General features: G+C 35.1%; 3 protein-coding genes and 1 pseudogene across 9 annotated transcripts; 3 read left to right on the top strand and 1 right to left on the bottom strand.

Annotated features, from left to right (window-relative positions):
• Positions 1 to 1,228: 1,228 nt before the first annotated feature.
• On the top strand, positions 1,229 to 7,084 carry LOC141664271 (BTB/POZ domain and ankyrin repeat-containing protein NPR1-like). 6 transcript variants are annotated; one of them, XM_074470186.1, is made up of 6 exons: positions 1,229 to 1,556; positions 1,660 to 1,861; positions 2,144 to 2,715; positions 4,633 to 5,404; positions 6,001 to 6,198; positions 6,703 to 7,084. In XM_074470186.1, the coding sequence occupies exons 3-6, from the start codon at positions 2,167 to 2,169 to the stop codon at positions 6,951 to 6,953; spliced, it is 1,770 nt and encodes a 589-aa protein (XP_074326287.1). In that variant the 5' UTR covers positions 1,229 to 1,556; positions 1,660 to 1,861; positions 2,144 to 2,166; the 3' UTR covers positions 6,954 to 7,084. The 6 variants fall into 6 exon arrangements, with proteins under 6 accessions (XP_074326287.1, XP_074326291.1, XP_074326292.1 ...); XM_074470190.1 differs by having other exon boundaries at positions 1,660 to 1,751; XM_074470191.1 differs by having other exon boundaries at positions 1,660 to 1,727.
• Positions 7,085 to 7,865: 781 nt separating this feature from the next.
• On the top strand, positions 7,866 to 8,948 carry LOC141665088 (uncharacterized). Its single transcript, XM_074471071.1, has one exon. The coding sequence runs from the start codon at positions 7,917 to 7,919 to the stop codon at positions 8,946 to 8,948; it is 1,032 nt and encodes a 343-aa protein (XP_074327172.1). The 5' UTR covers positions 7,866 to 7,916.
• A 767-nt stretch (positions 8,949 to 9,715) lies between these two features.
• LOC141665090 (SNW/SKI-interacting protein A-like) lies at positions 9,716 to 11,131 on the top strand (annotated as a pseudogene).
• A 4,421-nt stretch (positions 11,132 to 15,552) lies between these two features.
• On the bottom strand, positions 15,553 to 20,141 carry LOC141668402 (ras-related protein RABF2b). Of its 2 annotated transcripts, none has more exons than XM_074475280.1 (7): positions 20,017 to 20,141; positions 19,024 to 19,101; positions 18,703 to 18,870; positions 18,230 to 18,278; positions 17,896 to 17,969; positions 16,295 to 16,409; positions 15,553 to 15,778 (listed from the first exon to the last, which is right to left on the bottom strand). In XM_074475280.1, exons 1-7 carry the CDS (start codon positions 20,053 to 20,055, stop codon positions 15,678 to 15,680), a joined length of 624 nt encoding a protein of 207 aa, XP_074331381.1. In that variant the 5' UTR covers positions 20,056 to 20,141; the 3' UTR covers positions 15,553 to 15,677. The 2 variants fall into 2 exon arrangements, with proteins under 2 accessions (XP_074331381.1, XP_074331382.1); XM_074475281.1 differs by having other exon boundaries at positions 16,295 to 16,388; positions 20,017 to 20,136.
• Positions 20,142 to 20,797: the final 656 nt, after the last annotated feature.

Consider the following 20,797-nt stretch of genomic DNA (forward strand, 5'->3'; position numbering starts at 1 on the left):
ACTCTAAAACCTCAAGGTGTTAGAGAATGGCCCTTTTCAGGATCTTATATTCTAACATTCCCCCTCACTCGAGAGCCCATTTATGGGTCGAAGAGTGGATCACGGGCGCCCATTTTCGGGGCATATATTTGTCTTTCGTGTCCCTCATAAATTGTGAGAAATATTGGGGGTGACAGGGATCGAACCTGAGTCCTCTACCAGCCTGAGCTCTGATACCATGTCAAGGAACCAGTTACTCTAAAACCTCAAAGTGTTAGAGAATGGCCCTTTTCAGGATCTTATATTCTAACAGTGTCATCTTATACACTGGTCTGGGGAAGTTTCATAATAGTACATCAAAAACAATAACCTATGTTGTGGATTCTGCAAATTGAACTAGGAATAAACCTGGAGATTTATCAGAATATATTGGCGCTGCTAAGAAAATTCAAGTGAATCAAGTTTGCCTGACTACTAGTGTCCAAACCGGCATTGACTGGAAACAAGAAAAGATTAACTCTTCTGCTACCACTCTTACTGAAAAAGCAGTGGATAATTTAGATAATATACATGATGTCATAGACTCATTGAGATTGAAACTAATCATAATATCTAATGTTATACTTCTTTTGACTTTTATCGAATTTTTGCTTTCGCTGTTCGATACCACTATTGCAATGAAGTAGTGGGTTAAGAATCCAACAGCCCATACAATATTAGATGATATTCTGCCATGCGTGGACAACATTACTACACAAGAAACCATGACAAAGAGCAAAGAGGTCACTACCAAACTTGTCAATATAGTTAACAAGATCATCGACTATCTTTCAAACTCGAATTCCTCCCGCAGTTTTAAGCCATTTTACTTTAACCAGTATGGCCCGCTGCTTCCAATCCTCTGCAATCCATACCATCCTGACTTTATGAATCGAACTTGTGCTCCTGATGATGTAGACTTGAGCAATACGACATAGATGGCTGCTGGCGTAAACGTAAGTTGTGTACAAACAATTTTCGACTTTTCACCAAAAAGATAAGGTGAGTCTTTGAGCCCAAGGTAATTTTATGAACCTGTGTAAGGCTCATGACTTAATTATATAAGAGAAGAAATAATAAAGGCAAACAAGTCAATTTGATTGTGGAGATCATGAAGCAGGTCAAGGGGCAAATTAGTAAAAGATAGGAGAAGCATACACAAAATGGGGCGTAAGGGTTTAGAAGCGACATCTGATTATTGTGTAATTTTGGTATCTATCTCTCTGGGCTGTCCCCTAGATTAAAAAAAGAGAGTGACGCCACTAAAGTGACAACATCAGTCATCGTCACTTGAGCAAAATCATCTGGCCTGACGTTGTCTTTTCATGAAAATCCACTTTTTTATTATTATTTTTATCAGCAAATGAAACTTAGCTTTCCTTTTCCTCTCACCACTAGAAAGAAAGAAAGAATCGTTTTGAATTCTGTTATTTAGTCACCTCAACTTGTTTCTTTAGCCAGCTTGGATTTTCAAGATTTTTCACAAAGATTCAATCTTTATCTTCAAATTTCCTTCTCTTCTTGACTTATATCTATATGTGTGTCTCTCTTGAGCTTTGATGAGTATTTTCTTAATGGCAAATTAATTGTAGTCTAGATAAGTTTTCAGTTACTGATTGTGATTCTCTCTTTTGTGAACAGGGTTTTCAAGTTTTTGAAGAAATATTCAATCTTTATGTGGAATATCATTTAATTTTGACTTCTCTCAGGTGCTATATGTATGGGATTTGATGGTCTCTCTCTCTCTCTCTCAGAGTGATTATAAATGGGTTCTGTTTAGTATATGCTCTCTGATTCAGGACCATGTTGATTGTAATTGATGATGGAAATATCAACAAAAGAGGTCTTAGCTTGCTTTCATTTTAGTACTTTTTTCTTTATTTGGTATCATTCGAAGAATCAGTAATAATCAGCTTATATCATAGAGGTATCAAAATTTCCGTTCTATATCTAGTTAGAAATAAAGTAGTTGATTGCTAAGTTTACTCCATATTATTCTTGATCATATGCTTGTTCTCATTTGAAATATTTGATGAATTCTAAAATCTTACTTTGTGTAAGTTGCAGCTGTAAAACTTTGCGTGAGTTTTACCAATATTAATTCATATTTTAACTTGAAAAGCAGGACTAGATTATTAGTTCTTGGCAATGGAGGATTTACTTGAACAATCATATATGAGCTTTACTTCTTCACTTGCATCCAACGGTTCCACATGCTACAATTTACCTACCCACTCTGTCCCCGAGGGAGGTTCGAGTCCCGAAATTATTAGTTTAGCCAAGCTCAGTGCTAGCTTGGAGCAACTTATGGTCAGCTCTCTCGGCATCGATTATAGTGATGCTGATATTGCAGTTGATGATGTATCTGTTGGTGTACATCGCTGTATATTGGCTACTAGGAGTAACTTTTTCCATGAGAAATTTAAGGAAGATATGAATTCTTTGGATAAGAAGGAAAGTAGACCAAAATATTACATGAGCAAGTTGTTGCCATATGGTAGTGTTGGATATGAGTCATTCCTTGTATTTCTAAGCTATTTGTATACTGGAAACTTGAAACCTTGTCCACCAGAGGTATCGACTTGTGTCGATGGTGGTTGTGACCATCATACATGCAGACCTGCAATCAACTTTTCGGTGGAATTGATGTATGCTTCTGCCATCTTTCAGGTTCCGGAACTGGTTTCACTATATCAGGTTTGTTGCTTTCTTCACCTGTTCAAGTAAAGATTTGTATTTTATGTTTTTTTCATTTCTTGTATACTATAGCACGCTTTTTTTATATATATCTTTGCAGTTGATGTGTATAATTAGTGTTTTTGGAGATTTTCGTTTGAAAAGATATATGAGGTAACATTTTTTTGTTAGAAAAGGTAATGAGTTGGTTAGTTATAATTGATAATAATGTTACTATTTATCTAGTTATTTAATTGAACAGGATGATCGACCTGGAACCAAACTGACAAACTTTGAATGTTTTGGCTTTAATGGTATAGTACAGATAGGTAAGCAAATTTATAAAAATTGTCAACAATGGGGGCAGCCGTGAATACCTCATTAGCCAGCATACAGAAAATGATGGTGTACCTGTACTTGAAAAAGTATTAACCACAAAGATTGGTTCCGACAAATACTGTCAAGATTTTTAGGCACACACAACTATCTCAAAAGTAGACAAACTGACCAATCCAGAAAAAGAATGCTAGCTCAAATGAGAAATCTAGAACGAAAGAAAGGTCATGCTCTTGGCATTAGAGGAATCCCTTCTCCCTAAAACAAAAATGGTACTCCCTCCGTCCCACTATGTTATTAACATTTGAAATGGAGTGATCGAGGACGCATTTTAAGATTCTTATCTAATATGGTCTCATAACTCATTTTTAAAATTTTCTTTTTCTGAATAAACACGTTTAATGTTTGAACTTTGTCAGAAAAAGAAAATTTTAAAATTTATGGAACTATACTAAATAAGAGCCTTAAAATACGTTCCGAACTTTCTATTTCAAATGTTAAGAACCTAGTGAGACGGAGGGAGTATAAAGGTAGCTACAGTCAAGCATAAACCTCCAAAGTCATTTACCCAACACTTAAAAATATTCTACCACTCATTGTAAATTTCTTGAAAATGCAACTTTGTAAAATTGTAAGGTCGACATTAGTTGCTTATGCAGGACAAGTTCCCTTAAATAAAATAACATGCTCTATGTAACTGAAACACATTATTATGCAATTAGCCAGATGATGCTTTAATTACTTTCGAACTACTGAATTGCGTATGAGATTCACATATTGGAATTTGACAAAGTTAAGCCTCACATGAGGACAAGTCTTAAACCATGCATCTCTTATTTGAAATTTTCTTTTTTGCTCCTTGCATTGCTGAGGCTTTGTTGTTGTAGTGCAACGGAAACCGGTCAGCAGAGTAGTTTATTTTTGTGAACTGATAGCAAGAATTACTATAGATAAATCTACGGATCTTTATGTTGTATCTTAATTCAATTAGGTCAAGACTTGGTAATGGAATGATCTTATTTAACATAGTACATCTTCCATCCCATTTGGCTGCAAAACACCTTCTAACCGAAACTTTTGTTTTTGTTTTTTGTCAGGCCTTCTAACTAAAACTTGATGTGATCTTAAACATCAAAAGTAATTTTGCATGACTGGCTTAAGAGCCATATGATTTTCATTTAAGGTGTGCGATTGATTGTGTATGTGACAGGATAGTTAGGGCATAGCCTGTTGCTTTTCAAGTTGCTAAATCCTGAACGATGAGCTAAAAATGACGTGTAATGCGAAAAATATTAAGTTAGATTCTTATGGAGTTATGAGTTGAATTGGTTAATATTCCTTCTGAGGAACTCTCATATTATTAAAGGTAATGAATCTTATTACTTGTCATATCCTTTTGACTTTCAAGAGTATGAGATGAGTAAATATGAAATATATATAATTTCTGTCATTTTAGGCCTTAGTAATGATGAAGAATAATTATATCCTCTTGTAGTTCCTGAGAACATCAATATGAACGTTACTCTCTTCCATTGTTTAGCAATTTTATCTCTTATTTGTTAGAGTCGTAAATTTTGATTTAGTACTACATTGTGATTGCAGCGGCGTCTTTTTAACTTTGTCGAGAAGGCTCTTGTTGAAGATGTCCTTCCCATCATTTTGGTTGCCTTTCATTGTCAGTTAATTCAGCTTCTTAATCAATGTATTCATAGAGTGGCGAATTCAGATCTTGACAGTATCTCTATCGAAAAGGAAGTCCCATCTGAAGTAGCAAAGGATATTATGTCGATTCGCCTAACATCCCAGTGTCACATTTGGGAAGAGAATAATAGTGCCATGGTAACTGATGATCTCTTGTGTGAGAAGAGGATTAGGAAAATACACAAAGCATTAGATTCAGATGATGTTGAACTAGTGAAGCGTCTCCTTCCTGAGTCTGATATAACCTTAGATGCAGCACATGCCCTTCATTATGCTGTTGCATACTGTGATCCGAAGGTTGTATCTGAGGTGCTTAATTTGGGTTTGGCTAATGTCAACCTTCGTAATGCTCAGGGTTACACAGTTCTCCATGTTGCTGCATTACGCAGAGAACCATCGATAATTGTAAAACTGTTGGAAGAAGGAGCTTCTGCATTGGAAGCAACACCAGATGGACAGAACTCTGTTATCATCTGCAGAAAATTGACAAGACCCAAGGATTATCATGCGATAACAGAGCAGGGTCATAAATCAAATAAATATCGTTTATGCATCGACGTTTTGGAGCGCGAAATGTGCAGAATCCCGATGGCCACAAATGCTTCAAGCTCTTCTCCAGTTATGGATGATGATCGGCACATGAAGCTTCTGTATATCGACCTCAAGAACAGAGGTTACTATTTCTTCTTTTCTGAGCGTATGTTGCGTGTTATACTATTTAAAAAGAGTACATCCATGTCATTCAGTATAATATATAGTGGTAAATGGTATTTGTTTTCCATGAATTTAGTGTCTAAGGAGTAACCTAAGTACATTTCTTAATATGACAATGTGTAGCAGGGAAAAGTTCCTAATTTGATATACTAAATGTATGTATATGACTATATTCTAAACACGGACTGTCAAAGCTAGTTATGCTGTGGTTTTCCAGTAAGAAGGATTGAAGGAAAACCACAGGATTGAGCCCATGTTTTTCCAATAGAAGGTGATAATGCCTTACTAATTGTTTCCTAGAGATTTAAAATTTAATTTCTTTGTAAATGTAATTCCTACCCTTAAATTTAGCCTTATTTGCCTATGTTACTCTGCATGAATGCGAGTTAAAGTAGTTAGATATGCAGCCGATAGAACTTAGCTATTACATTAATCTGTACCATCATTCTATTGTATACTTAGCTAGCTACAGTTGATGTGTCGGCATCCAGGATACTTGGCTATCTGTGCATACACTTTGTTCTTAATTGTCTGTGCTATGTTTCTCTCTGACAGTGGCATTGGCACATCTACTCTTCCCTTCCGAAGCGAAGCTAGCGATGGAGATTGCAAATGCCGAGGCAACATTTCAATATGCCGGCCTTCTGCAGTCAAAAGTTTCAAATGGTGATTTGAAGGATGTCGATGCAGACAAGATACCCACAGTAAAGAATGAAAGAATTCTTGCAAAAATAGCTGCCCTTAAAAAGACAGGTACATGCTAATGTAGTAGAGAAAGAAATCAATTTTACAATCTTTTACAAGATCGTTGTGTATGTTCATATACCACATTTTCTTACCATCTTAAGTGGATCTTGGATCTTGCAATACATATATGCTGTTTTATATCTACGCTCTTCACTAGCCATGCTTTTTTGAAAAATCACCTTGATTTAAGTCGGCATATATATTTCAAGTCAAACAGCAGCTTGGCGCTACTAGTGCATATGTCTTAAGCAGTCTCTATCCGTGCTTTATATTCAGGGTTTAGGTAATATAAGTAGTAGTACTTTATTTTTTTGTCTACATCATAGACTCAAGAAGGTAAACCAACAATACCTGATGTCTTTACATATCATACTTAACTGCAATCCAACTTGGAAATAATAATGTTAATTAATGTCAGTATCTAGTTTTTTACACTCCTCATTTCCCTATTGTTTTTACTGTTGGGAAAATAATTTTAATGGCATTGATATGTGATTGTACCAATTGCAGTGGAGACAGGTCGACGGTATTTTTCAAACTGCTCAGAAGTGCTGGATAAGTTTATGTTAGATGATTTGCACGATGAGTCCTTCTTCCTCAACAAGGGTTCTGCAGAAGAACAAGAGATCAAGAAGCAACGTTATATGGAGCTTAAAGAGGATCTACAAAAGGCTTTCAGCAAAGACAAGGCTGAGCTAAGTCGCGCTGGCTTGTCTTCCACAACGTCCTCATCTAAAGTCAAGCGACAACGTAAATCATAAAACTAGAAAAGTTCAATTAAACATGTATATCTTATAATGATTTTTGACAATGTTTTAAAAACCATGGTGAGTTTCTACTTCAAAATATTGATGAAGAATTAAATATATAATCTCGTACTGTGTTGAGATGAGGAATTTGTTCCAACAAGCCACAGACTTCCCCGGGCGATTCCTTTTGTTCGGACTCTTGCTCTACTCAATGATGCAGATGCCACTGAACAAACCTTATGACGTTAAAAATAACTGCTATTAAGAAGGATCATTGAGTAAGAATAATTTACACCAAGGTAAGCCTAGTCAAATGGGCAATGACTGGAATTTCGCCTGGTACACCGTTATTGTCAAGCCTCCTAAAGCATTCGAGGAACTAATCACAATCCATTAGAGAAATACATATGGTAAGTTGTAGACATTTCTCTTAGCTTTATTCTCCATCTTATCAACAGACGTAGCCCCTCAGAAAACCTGTTGCATTCCAAACATTGCACAACTTCAAAGTTAAAGCTCTTCCGAGCATTCGGAGTCTCAGACAAACCCCTCTGTCATACATCTCACCAATTCATCAAAGAAGAAGCTAAAACAATCTAAGATCTCCAAACTACCTTCATCTTAACATACCCCATTGCCCCTATGAAATAATCTGTTTCTGTTAAAGGCACTTTCAGAACTTAGATGTACAAAACATACATAAATAATCAAACTAAAATTAATCAAAATAGAGATCTTCTGTAGTATGGCAACTGAGCAACTCTACTTTTTACTAGTACTACAATATCACAAAACTAACCCCACAGCTAAAATATAAATTCACTAATCTCAAAATAATCTGGCGGGAAAATTCTGTTTCAGTTCAGTTGCAAAATCACCATTCATGAACAGTTTCTGCATCCTATATATACACACAATCTCAAAGAACTCTTAATCAAGAACATCAGAGAATCTCTCTCTCTCTCTCTCTCTCTCATGGCAAAAAACTTCTCTCTCCTGATTGCACTAACAATCATCAACCTCCATCTCATCTCATCCCATCCAACAACCACCCCTCCTCCTCCACCACTACATCATACCACCACCCCACCACCGGCACCCAATCATTCCACCCCACCACCACCACATCATTCTCCTCCACCACCACCACCACATCATTCTCCTCCACCACCACCACCACCACCACATCAATCCCCTCCACCACCACCACATCAATCCCCTCCTCCACCACCACATCATTATCCTCCACCACCACCACCTCATTATTCCACCCCACCATCACCACCACATAAATCCCCTCCACCACCACCCCATCATTCCACCCCTCCACCACCACATTCTCCCACCACCCCACCACCTCAAACCACCTCACCTCCACCTCCAACCACCCCACCACCACCACAACAACTCACAAACCAAGAACAAGAAACACTCAACACAATCATAGACTCCTTAACAAGCCAACCAGGCTTCCAAATATGGGCCAATCTCCTCTCCTCCTCAACATCATCATTAAACCTCCTCCCGCTAACAGCCACTCTCTTCATCCCAAGCAACACAGCCATCTCTCATCTCCCCACAGCCACCTCCTCTCCACTCAACTTCGACCCTCTCCTCATTCTCTACCACATCTCTCCCACACGCCTCTCTTTCTCTGATCTCCATCTCTTCCAACCCTCTTCAAGAATCCCAACACTCCTCCCATCAAGATCAATCCTAATCACCAACACTACATCTCACAACTTCACACTTGATAACTCAAGAATCACTCACCCTGACATGTTTTTATCATCTTCCATTGCAGTGCATGGCATTCAACACATTCTTGATTATGCCCTTTTTGGGGACGATGATTCTCCTGCACTTCCAAGAAAAAAGCAGCCATTTTTGCCGTTGGATGAAGTTCTTAGGCAGATTAAATCTGATTCAACCACATGTTTGTGCCCTGTTTTTCCCCTGTTTTGCTCTGTTCTTTTAGCTGCTGTGTTTGTTTTCAAGATTTTGTAAATAGGGCGGGGGCGGGGGGTGTTTCTTAATGATTCTTGTAGTGCAATGTATGTCTTCAAGATGTGTAATTTCTTAGGATAATCAGACCACTTTTTGCACTGCCATGTTGTTTTTTCTTTTGAAATTTCTTTGCAGATTTTTTTGTTGATAATATTTTGAATTTTGGATAAAATCTTGTAAAAGAAGTAAATTTGCTAATCATAATTAGTTATATATATATTTCTTCTTACAAATCACCTTTTGTGTTTATTGAACTCAATAACTATATTGAAATTAATACTGAAAATTGCAAATAAATAATATGCTCACTGTTTTAAAAAATGTCCAATAGCCGATAAATTTGTAAAAAATAATTATCGCTCTATTTTTAAAATCCGGTTTATCATGATGAGTTGTTTTAATTTTTTTTTATTATAAATCAGTTTAGTATATAAAATATTGTGAAATATTAAAATTTATCCGATGTTTGTTCCAGTTTGTCATTCTAAGATATCTGGGATTTGTTGATAATCGGCACCTTAATCTGTACCTCAATGGACTTCTAATTGTATTGTTTGATTAAAATATTATATTAAAAATACGATAGTAGGTATTTTATTAACTTAATAATTGTAAGAAAAAATAATTAAATTTTTAGAAAAGTTCTGAAAATCAGAAGCAGGCAATTTACCTATGTAACCTCTAATTCTGATCAAATTTTAATAGTTACGAGTTTTAATTCAAATAATAAAAATAATTAAAGAGAATTAAAAGATAAATATATAAACATGGTAACCCTAGCCTCATTAAAAATCTGGTGCCCTATAAATACTGTGCACCCTGAAGTCCTAAACAAACGAACTCATAAAAAAATATTTTCATTCTTGAAACATGGATATTGATCACGTAAAAACAGTCGAGGAGAAGAAAAAGAGATTGACAAGACAACAGCAGATACTGTAATGGCTCTTGAAAAGATTATTAATGCAAGGTTGAGTGCTGCGCAGCCTAAAAATATTGTTACACGATCTTCTGCCTGTAAAGTTATTAGTTATAAACCATTAAGGCTGAGTTCTCATGGTTCGAATTCGAGGAAGATTAAATTATTTGATAAGCATGTTGATCCGTTGGAGCCGCCAAAGTTCAAGCACAAGATGGTTCTGGTGGCTAATGATTTGGATAAGGTGACTGTTTTGCACTCGTGCTGTGAGTGTTGAGGATCAGAAGGATTGGAATATTCCGCCATGCATATCTAAGTGGAAGAATCCAAAAGGTTATTCTATTCCGCTTGATAAGCGTTTAGGCGTCAATGGTAGAGTTCTTGAGGAGGTTCGAATTGGTGATAATTTTATAATCGTGTCAGAGGCTTTGCATTGAGGAAGGAAGAGGAAGTTGAATTGAGGGCCAAGGTTGATAAGGAGATGAGGTTGAAAGAGCAGCAAAGAAAAGAATAGGAGTTGTGTGCATTGGTTAAGAGTGCTAAATTAGAAAGAAAAAAATATAAGAAGAGACAGAGGTGTTAAAGAGGCTGATATTGCAACAATGGAGGAAAGTGAGGAGCACTCTAATAGAGAGAGAAGATTGGAAGAAAAGGATGTTGTGATGAGGAATAGAGGTAAAATTACTAAAGACAAAGACGGTGATATTAGTGAAAATATTGCCCTAGGGATGGCTTCCACAGGAAGAAGGGGAGAGGTTGCGATGTATGAGACAAGACTTTTCAATCAGGAGAAGGGCATGGACTCAGGTTTTGCAAATACTGATCAATATAATGTGTATGACAAGCGATTGTTCACAGCACAAAGCAACCTGTTTACACTTCACAGGCCGAAGAAAGGTGTGGATTTGGATGTATATGGTGGTGCAGCAGATGAGCAGCTAGACACTTTGAAGAGAGATAGATTCAAACCAGACAGACCTTTTGGAGGAACATCAATCAAAATTGGTCCAAGTAATAACAGGCCTGTTGAATTTGAGGAGGAGTTTGATTTATATGGTTTGAATCAGTTCTTCACTGAGTATCAGAAGGGTGAAAGGGATATGCAAAAGATAGGCAGCAGCGCTACAATGAGATCTGGTGGTTGCTCATCTATGCAAGATGGTTATAGAAGCAGTTCTAGTTCTGGTCACAGCACACCGGTTCCTGCTTAGCTTTTTCTTCAACAGGTAATTTTAATATGCATAGCTTCGTATTCAGTTTTTAGCACTCGACTCTTGTTCTTGAAATACTTGGTAGCTGTTTAATTATTTTTTAGTTGTTTCCACTATAACTCTTAATTAATAGCTACTTAATTCAGCACAATATGTTTAACTCATGCAGTAGTCTTAATTGATATAGCTTGGCTAGATACATGTTCGAGTTCGTTTAGGCTCTTGAAAAGATTATAAGGGTGTAATCAGTATTTATAAAGCAGAATGTCCAACTTCTACAGAGGAAGTAAAGCTCGTTGTCTATTATTCATATCTTTCACTTGTTCAGATCCCAGGTTAGTGGAGATGTTCTAGCTACCATTCCATTTTACCTTATTATTATGAGTTTTCCATCTTAGCTTGGTTGTCGGAAGAGTTAGATTAGAACCGTGCTAGAGTGGTTTTGTTGATCAAACAACAGTATAGGAGGAACTAAAACTGTTACAGAAGAAGATATATGGTCAAACGAATTGTTGTGGCAAGGCTGATTGACTTTTTCTACTGCAACTTAGTCACTCTCTAACTAGGCCTTTTCTCTAGTACAATGATAAGTGTTTCCAGATTTGAAGGTAGTACATCTGAAATAGTGAGATTCGGGATATAGGCTCATTTTTCTGAAGGCTGCAGCGTTTCCAGATTGGATTTATATGCGAAAATTAGATATCTCCTTGAATAATGGTGGTAGAACTATTGTTGAAGCATCTGGAGACTACTATTAGGTTCATTTACTATACGAATTCAACATAGATTAGAACAACTGAGAGTCCGGATTGGCACCAACGCGGCAACCTCAGTAATTTATAGTTTTATAGGAAGAAAATCTAAAAATAGTCATCTAGGCATTTATGCTAAACAGGTTTGTTACATAGTTATTGTAAGTCCCATTACTCCAGTAACATCAATTATTACGTACTAATTACTATATTGAGCTGTTTGTTTTCTTATCATAAGCACACTTTATCATACAGTAAAGCAACTACAACTCTACAAGAGTATATAAAACATTAGTATTCAGTAAAATGGCCAAAATAATAGCATTAGTTTAAGTGCATTACATATATATCTTAGAGCCTGCTGCTAATAATTATTCAAGACACATCTTCTTATCTTGGTGTAGATGCTCCTCCAATTCAATCTTTCTTTTCCCAGGCTTGTTGATCATGCTGTCTTCAAGTGGCCCCTCTTCTTGAATGGAAGTGAGATACTCCGGCATCCCATCCGTGTCGAAAAAACTTAGGTCATCCAAAGTGAGATAGTAACCGTCATCAAAACAGAAATCCCCACCTAAGGCATCCACCTCTTCAACACCGTTGTTATCTTGAGGAGCAGCATGCCAGTCACTAATATCACTATTTATCACAACCAAACTTTGTGAATTGAAAGTCCTACTTTGGTCAAGATTATCAACACCACCACTATCTATCAGAGTCAGATTTTCTTCTTTTACAGTGCTACTTTCCTCAAGATTATTGTTGTTCTCTTCTTTCTTTAGGGCTTTACAGATGCTTCTTGAAATAAGATCACCATTTTTGGTACCCGTCTTTTTAGTAGTCTGGCATACCTTAGAGGAATCATGAGTAATTTTACAAAGAACAGTAGTATCAGCAGAATCAAGACCCGCATTAACCCCACTTAAGCTATATTCATGCATCCTAAAGCAACCAACTTTACTCAAATCATCACATCCTCCAACACCTAGTGCAGAATCAATGTCTTTAATTTCAAACACCAAATACCTCTTTTCTCCAATAACATTACCCTCATCATCCGTGATTTGATCCCGGCTTGTCTTGCCAACCCAAGTCCCACAACCAGCCCTTTTCGAAGTGTTTTTATGAGTACTACTGACTGATTTTGATAGCTTGGACAACTTGGCAAAGGCAAACATAAACTTCTCAGTGCCTTTAATATCAGGAGAAGTAAGCCACAAACGATGATCATAGGGATCAAAAACATGCCAAGGATCAGAAGAAGGACCGTAAACTTTTCTAAACTTGATAATGTCACACGGGAGCTGTTCTCGCAAGATCATTGGCTTGAGATAATGAGTGATTAGTTCTTCATCAAGTGGATTAAACCTGAAGCCAGGTACACATCTTTTTGTCTCTTGCTCTGCCATAATCTTATTTCTTCACTAATCAAACTCAAACCCTATAACAATGTAGCAATGTAGTATACGTGTAAGAAGAGGCTTTGTCTGAAATTGTGTTTCTCAGGAGGAAAGGATGTGTATATATATAGACTATAGAGTAATGGTGAAAGCAGGGTATTTTCAAATTATTGTAGGAAAGTGATTTAAAAGTCATTAACTCTAAACCCCTCGCCATGTAGACCCTTAATTTTACTATTTCAATTAGTGTTGGGGTTTTGTTTTAATACTTGCCAGCTGTGATGATCATCAATGCTACCCCTTCTCTTTTCTTTTCTTAATTTGGTCTTTTTCTTTAGAATAATATTATATAATTGATTCCAGTTAGATTTTATTATATCTACTCCATATATTTCTCCTAGTTATTTACTCCATTACCATGAATTTACTATATAAATATTGCTATCATTTTTTTTGGTTATCAAATATAACACTAAAATTACATTTTTTAAAGTTTTTTTGTTATTTTATTATCAGATGAAAATAATTGCATAAATACAGTTTTCAACAACTAGATTCAACTTATTTTTAGGCTTTTATAAAAGATAATTGCAAACAAAATTTTGGTCGTATCTAGTTGTATTTAGTTGCAAAAATTTTTTATGCATATAATTGAAAAATCGTATTTTTGCAAATAAAAATTTGTGAAAAAGGTATTTTTTGCAAAGAAAATATAGTATTTTTGAAAAAAACATGTGGTTATTCTTGTAGGGCTGAGTTCTATGGAGTCCACCTTTTTATCGGAGTCCTCGGAGTCCATCTACGTTCTGCAAATAAAATATATTGTAAAACGTGTTATTTTGCAAAACATGTTACACAAATAGCATAACTTCAACAAAATCATGCAAATCTCATATATTTACGGTACAATATGTATGTTCTGCAATATGTTCTGCAACATGAATATTTATGTTCTGCAAACTAAACATGTTTTGTAGAATATATATTTTTGCAATGTTCTGCTTGTAAAATGTATGCAATCTACAAGATTTTTGATAGAATAGTGATGTTTGTCGAAAAATAATATGTTTTGCAATATTTTAAGCTATATTTTACTTGCAGAACATATATGGACTCCGAGGACTCCGGGGACTCCAATTAAAGGTGGACTCCATAGAACTTTACTCTATTCTTGTAATCTATTAAACTTTGTTCATCACTTTAATATCATCATATATTTTTTATTCTTTTTCCTTTATGTTATAAATTGACCGTTTAAGCGGTTTTTGACCAATTAAAAGGGGAATTAAAAATAATTAGAAAAAAATAAATTCTATTTTTAAAAAAGGTATAATTTGATATTTTTAAATGTTACTTATATTTTTTAAGTTGATTATGACTTTGTGAATGATTATTTTATTGATTTATTATATTACGTGAATGTTATCTCTTTATTCAAAAAAATATTCAATACTTTTAATATATACATATTTATTTATTTATTTATAATCTGATTAAGCGTCCGCTTTTAAAACCGCTTAAGCGCCCGTTTTAGCGCTTAAGCGCCCGCTTTAGCGCTCGGGCACTTAAGCGCTAGAAGGTGACCTCACCGTTTAGATTCGATTTGCGCTTTTTACAACACTGATTCTGCCCCAGAACAATTCATATGTTCCTAGATCCTAGTATATACGAATAGAACCCTTTAAAATTTGATGCAGATGAATGCTCGTCAAGATAAGAAGTGAACATTTAGATTATCGTTAATGTTGGCTTAGGATTACTTCCTCCTAGTCACGAGATTTAAATCTTCAACCGGCGCTGAACAATAGATGAAGATGAACGACCGGTTAATGTGATTAGGGTAGACTTTAGTGCTGCAACATTTGGAAAGGAAGAAAAGTATGGATTAAGCTATGTGGCTAGAGATTCAAGGGGAAACTGATGCAGGCATTGGTGAAGGTCCAAGGATGGAACATTGTCACTGAGGCTTTACGAATCCGAAGTGACCTTTAGTTGGCAAGAAATAATTGAAGCCTTCTACAATTGTTAAGACTGATCGCTTCAATATAGCACACGCAACTGGATATTCAACTTGGATTTTTCATCTGGGAGAAATAGCTTAATGGCGTTATGTTAAGCTTATTTGCGTAGGACGCTTTAAGGTGGCTCATCAACTTCCTCTGAGAATTACTTTTGCTATTCGCAAGAGATAGTGCATGATTTTCATTGCTAATCACTTTTTCCCGAAATACTAGAATTAAAGAGAATAAGTTTCTTTTTAATTCTTTTTTTTTTCATTTAATTTACCACTCCACCGGTCAATCAGGACACTTCACTAGTATCAAGTAATTTAGAAGGGACAACTTCAATATTGATTTGCAAAAACTTAGATATAGATGCTGTACATATGTATGGGAGTGTGTCCGTACAGAAAGTACTAAAGAACATACAGATGCAACTACTAAAGAAGCTTAAGAGCAACAAGATGTAGAAACAGCTCTATCAGCAGACCTATCCGTAAGAACCATGCCAGATGGGTTTGCCACAGGCTGCAGACGAGGCAATCTCTTTGCTGCATCAGATAAAAATTGATAAAAATAATGCTTCACCGATGACAAGCAAAGGATACACAATGCAATGCAAAAATACTTGTTTATGGGGTCTAAATTGATCTCACAAAACTCGGCTTATTTATATAGTGTTCTAATAAGCGACCTAGGAGGACAATTTGGCCTGGGCAGGGAAAAGTAGAGGATAATTTGGCCTAGGTGGGAAAATAATAATAATTTTTTAATCAGATATAACATCTAAATAGAGCCGATTAATGCTCTTAATCCCTTATTACCCAATTAACCGCTGGAAGGTTGTCTAACCGCCTAGACCCAACAATTTTCAGAACACTGGTTGCAAAGAATCAAATCAACCCCCATCAAACAATTTCAGTACCAAGATGCGAGTTTCCTTCAGTATTTAAATGTTTATTTTACAATCAGTTACCCCCTTTGCATGTGATGAATACTATCTTAAATGTGTAATTTTACAAGGTGATACATCTTTACAACTTAGAGTACTTAAAAATGAAACTTACCTATCTCGTGGAAAATGTCATTGACATTAGTAGCAGTTTTTGCAGAGGTTTCCATGAAAAAAAGGCCGTTCTCCTGTGCATATATTTGTGCTTCCTGAATTTTAAAACTAGGGAACTGTTAGTAAAAGAGAGAGGGTTAGGCGATTAGTACCTGTAACTGCAATTTCAAGTAAAAAAATCATATTTATTTTAGTATATTCATTTTAAAAAATCATATTTATTTTAGTATGGTCAGCAAATGTGAGGGCAATATGAGTTGCAGATACGGATGAACTAAGGAAATAATTTTGCAAAAGGCATTAAATATTTACCCTACATGATGAGATGACTAAGATAGCCGAGAATTTACTACTTGCATCATAAACATTTGCTAAAAAGCCGAGGACATGTATTATATTGAGACAGGTAGGCCCTAGTGTACATAAAGAGTGCATAAATTGCAACAAAAATTGAGAGTATTACTATGCCAAGTCGTAAAACTCTATCATTATTCAGTACAAAAGTATAGAAAATAATTTCTAGAATTATATTTTTTTAGATTTACATTGCAACGTTACCAATAATTTTGAGAGAGGCCTCTCAGTTCCTGTGACCTAATTTGATTGAGCATTCAGCTTCAGCAGTATCATTTGTTCACTGATCTAAAGATTTCTTAAGCAGTTTTGGCGCATCTACAAGATTCTATCAGTGACCCTTAAGGTGGTTATTTAAAGCCTTGGCGAAAGGTTATTATTATTTTTTCAAGTTCATGGTCCAACATAACAAGTTGAAAGTTGTAAAAGGGGTGGAAGCCACCTCCGCTTAACTGTTGGTCACCCCTGGGTTCCACCATAGATTATCTCCCTCATTATTGCACAAAAAATGAAGAATTACGTATTGTAAGGAACCAAACAGTCATATAAACACTGCATATAAACACTGCAGAACACTACTAAGATCTCCCATCACATAAAATTGCTAAAAAAATTGATTGCAATCAATATTACAACAAAGAACCAATGATATCAAGGTGCAAATAATACCAGGGGTTAAAATAAATTAAAATAAAATTACCTGCCCTAATGCAAAATAAATTAAAATAAAATTACCTGCCCTAATGCACAGGCTCACAACAATTAAACTCCATAATGAATATAGCACACTACTAACTTTAACTTAATTACTTGAATTCCATATGGACACTGCAGCTACAACCAGACGAAGCTGCACTGTGCTATCTTCAACTAGGTTGATGTTTCTGACATGGTGTATCATAGTATTTTACATGTCACCGTGTTGGCAGGCACCAGAAATACAACTGGCTTGCCATCATATATGAGGATATCGCTAAATGCAATCCATATCTAAATAGTTTAGGCAATCAGAAACTCAGAGTTAAGCCAATAAGATTCTTTGTAATAAAAAGGCCAATGATCATGATGGAGTACAACACTATTATGTCACTTCACATAACATAACATGAGCTAAGTAATCCACAAGAACAAAATTGGTACAGACTTGTGCACATAAACAGAAAGCAGAATTTAGTTTTAAACACGGACAAAGGAAGCAAATACGCATTAAGCAAGTACATTTAGTGCAGTAGGAAAGAGTATACTTGCCTCTGCTGCCACTTTCTTTGAATCTAACAGATCAGCTTTGTTTCCAGCAAGTGCCATGACCATGTTTGGATTGCCTAAGATAAAATATAAAAAATGAATAGTTTCAATTATTCATGTATAATCCAGCAACACTAAAAAGACTGAATAATTAATAATTAAAGATCGGACCACCTAAATTAAATTTGAGTAGAAATCAGAAACTACAACTATCCTCTAAGTCTCTAATTTAATAATAATGATAGATAGGTAAACCAAATTTTGATTAACATAGACATCTGTTTGCGTAGAGAAAAAGTTCATACAATGAAGAACCTTCAACAAATATAACTTTTACCTTGCGCTTGCAGCTCTTGAACCCATTTTTTCGCCCTATCAAATGACGCCTACAAAAATAATTATTGGTTGTTACAACACAACATCAGAAGTTGTTGATGGACATTGAAAAAGTTCCTATTCCTCCAGATTAAGCATTTATGAAAAGAGAAGAAATCAATCTACAGTAATCACATATGTAAAAGAATTCACATATATGTGTGTTGATGTGTACACGTCATAACCACAAATACTTAGATCGTGTATGTCTTACATTCTATTCAAATAGTTAATAAGGATATACAGGTACACCTTTGTAAGGATAGTTGAGAATTGGTATTATTAAGATTACTAGTTTGCACAAACATCTGTCTGTAAACATTAAGCCAGAGAAAGCCCTTTGACTTTCCACACAAAACATTCACTTTTATAATGTACCCGTAAGATTTATATATGGGAAATAAGACATGACCCATGGGATACATAAACACTTACTTGGTTTGTTATATCGTACACAATAATAGCAGCTGCGGCTCCTCTATAGTACATTGGAGCTAAGCTATGATATCTTTCTTGCCCAGCTGTATCCCATATTTCAAACTTTACAGTTGCATCATTTACAGCCACTGTTTGTGAGAAGAAGGCAGCACCTATTGTTGATTCCTTGATGACAATAAAATTGTCAAAAACAGTAGATAAAAAAGGGATCATGTAAGTCGGTATTATATTTTATTTTAGTTTTTAGTAGTGTATACTGTATAAAGTCAAATTACTTAACACAAGTACATCGTAGACACGTAGAATATTAGGATTCACCTGAAACTCAACAAATTGCCCTTTCACAAAACGCAAGACAAGACTAGATTTTCCTGCTCCAACATCTCCAAGAAGTACCTGAAAGACATGTCAAAGGTTGTCACTGTAGAAAGACAATGTTTAAGACAAAACACATAAACTGCTCAAATTCCAACCACCGATAAGGAAACTTCCTTTGATGATTAAGGAAATAATAAAACTTGGTTCTTTACAACGTACTAACAATTAGTATAAGCTATGTCCTGTTTAAGAAAAATATTGTACAAATGATGATTTTAATGTAGGACAATAATTTAAAAGCTCCTGCTCCCCCACGCCCAACTCACATTTCACAGTAAACATATTGTTTCGAATTTTGAAAGATCATTTACACTCTAAGATTGTCATTCCATTGATATTGTTTAGGCGCACGTTCTAAGAGGCCAAATTTAATGATCGTCGATAATTACAATATTACTGACTTCTAGCTTCTTTATAATCTGTTTCATCAGTCCATAACTTAATTGTAGTTCAATTTATAATTGATGAGGTATGAGGCCTCCATGTATCTTCAAAATCATATTCAACCCCAACACAGCAATAATTACGGAAAGAGCTTCTTTAGTCCTAAGACTACTAGAGTCTATCGTCTACATACCTTGTAGACTAGCTATGTTTGGCTTAATATCGACTCAAATGTAGTTATAAAACCAATGATGTGGCAGATAAAACCCAATAATCAGTAAACTGCAGACCACTATCTTAGCTAATAATCAAGTCCCCAACAAGCAGTTGATAAAAAGTTCAATAAATCAAACAAGATAATTTTATAACAATACCCAGATCAAAATAATGGGCAAACAAGGTAAATCAAATATCAAAAATTGTGATCAAATAGAGAATACCAACGTTTAATTAACAAAAAAACAAGTTAAAACTGATCAAATAGATATTAAAAAAAATACAGAAAAGAAAAAAAAAAGAAATTGAAGAGTACAAGATAGGGGAAGATACCAATTTGGCATTGATGTTCTTGTTTCCAGTAGTAGCCATGGCTCAAAATGAGAGGTTAAATGTGTGATTATATATAGAATAAAGACACAGATTCAGGGGTGTATTCATTTCAGATTTTAAAGGATTATTAATAATCTACGGATTTTAAAAGATTTTCGTTGATTTCAATTTTTCGTGGATTTTGATGGAGTTGATCCAAAATCTTGTAGAGTCTTGCAGATTTTGTGGAGTTTTTTAGAAATCCATCAAAATCTTCAGGATATTAAAAATGTACTAGCAAATCTATCAAAATCCACAACTTTTTTAAATAAAAGAAAATCCATGGACTTTTGAATACCATCAGATTTTGATGGATTTTTTAAAATCCAAATTGAATACCATCAAATTTTGATTGACTTTTTAAAATCTAAATTGAATACACTAAGATTTTAAAAGACTTTTTCCAATTCTTGTTGAATACCTTCAGATTTTAAAGGATTATTTAATATCCAAATTGAATACCACATAATTTCTAAAATCCATAAAAATCTTTCAAAATCCCAATTGAATACACCCCCCTTAGTAACAAGATGAAAATGGGTCGTTGAAAAAAAGGGAAATGTGTCACATTTCTGAATAGAGGGATACTTTGTCGTTTTGGTGTGATATCTTAATTATTAATTCTGAGCAGTGTTCTAAAAATCGGGAATCGGAATTATTCGGTGGAGGGACCTTTCAGTGATTAATCGGATAATCGGTAATTAATCGGAGCATTAATCGGAAGAAATTTATTTAATAAATA

Source organism: Apium graveolens, chromosome 6 (genome assembly GCF_009905375.1).
Source record: "Apium graveolens cultivar Ventura chromosome 6, ASM990537v1, whole genome shotgun sequence".
Classification (NCBI taxonomy): domain Eukaryota; kingdom Viridiplantae; phylum Streptophyta; class Magnoliopsida; order Apiales; family Apiaceae; genus Apium; species Apium graveolens.

What these genes read in the sequence shown, in the direction of transcription:
- LOC141664271 (XM_074470187.1), top strand. Translation starts at nt 2,167, where the DNA reads ATGGAGGATTTACTTGAACAATCATATATGAGCTTTACTTCTTCACTT. An exon ending in AACTGGTTTCACTATATCAG is followed by an intron (nt 2,716 to 4,632) that starts GTTTGTTGCTTT and finishes TTGTGATTGCAG; the next exon opens with CGGCGTCTTTTTAACTTTGT. An exon ending in AGCTGCCCTTAAAAAGACAG is followed by an intron (nt 6,199 to 6,702) that starts GTACATGCTAAT and finishes TACCAATTGCAG; the next exon opens with TGGAGACAGGTCGACGGTAT.
- LOC141665088 (XM_074471071.1), top strand. Translation starts at nt 7,917, where the DNA reads ATGGCAAAAAACTTCTCTCTCCTGATTGCACTAACAATCATCAACCTC.
- LOC141668402 (XM_074475280.1), bottom strand. Translation starts at nt 20,055, where the DNA reads ATGGCTACTACTGGAAACAAGAACATCAATGCCAAATTG. An exon ending in AGAACATCAATGCCAAATTG is followed by an intron (nt 19,102 to 20,016) that starts GTATCTTCCCCT and finishes CATGTCTTTCAG; the next exon opens with GTACTTCTTGGAGATGTTGG. An exon ending in GGCAATTTGTTGAGTTTCAG is followed by an intron (nt 18,871 to 19,023) that starts GTGAATCCTAAT and finishes ATTGTCATCAAG; the next exon opens with GAATCAACAATAGGTGCTGC.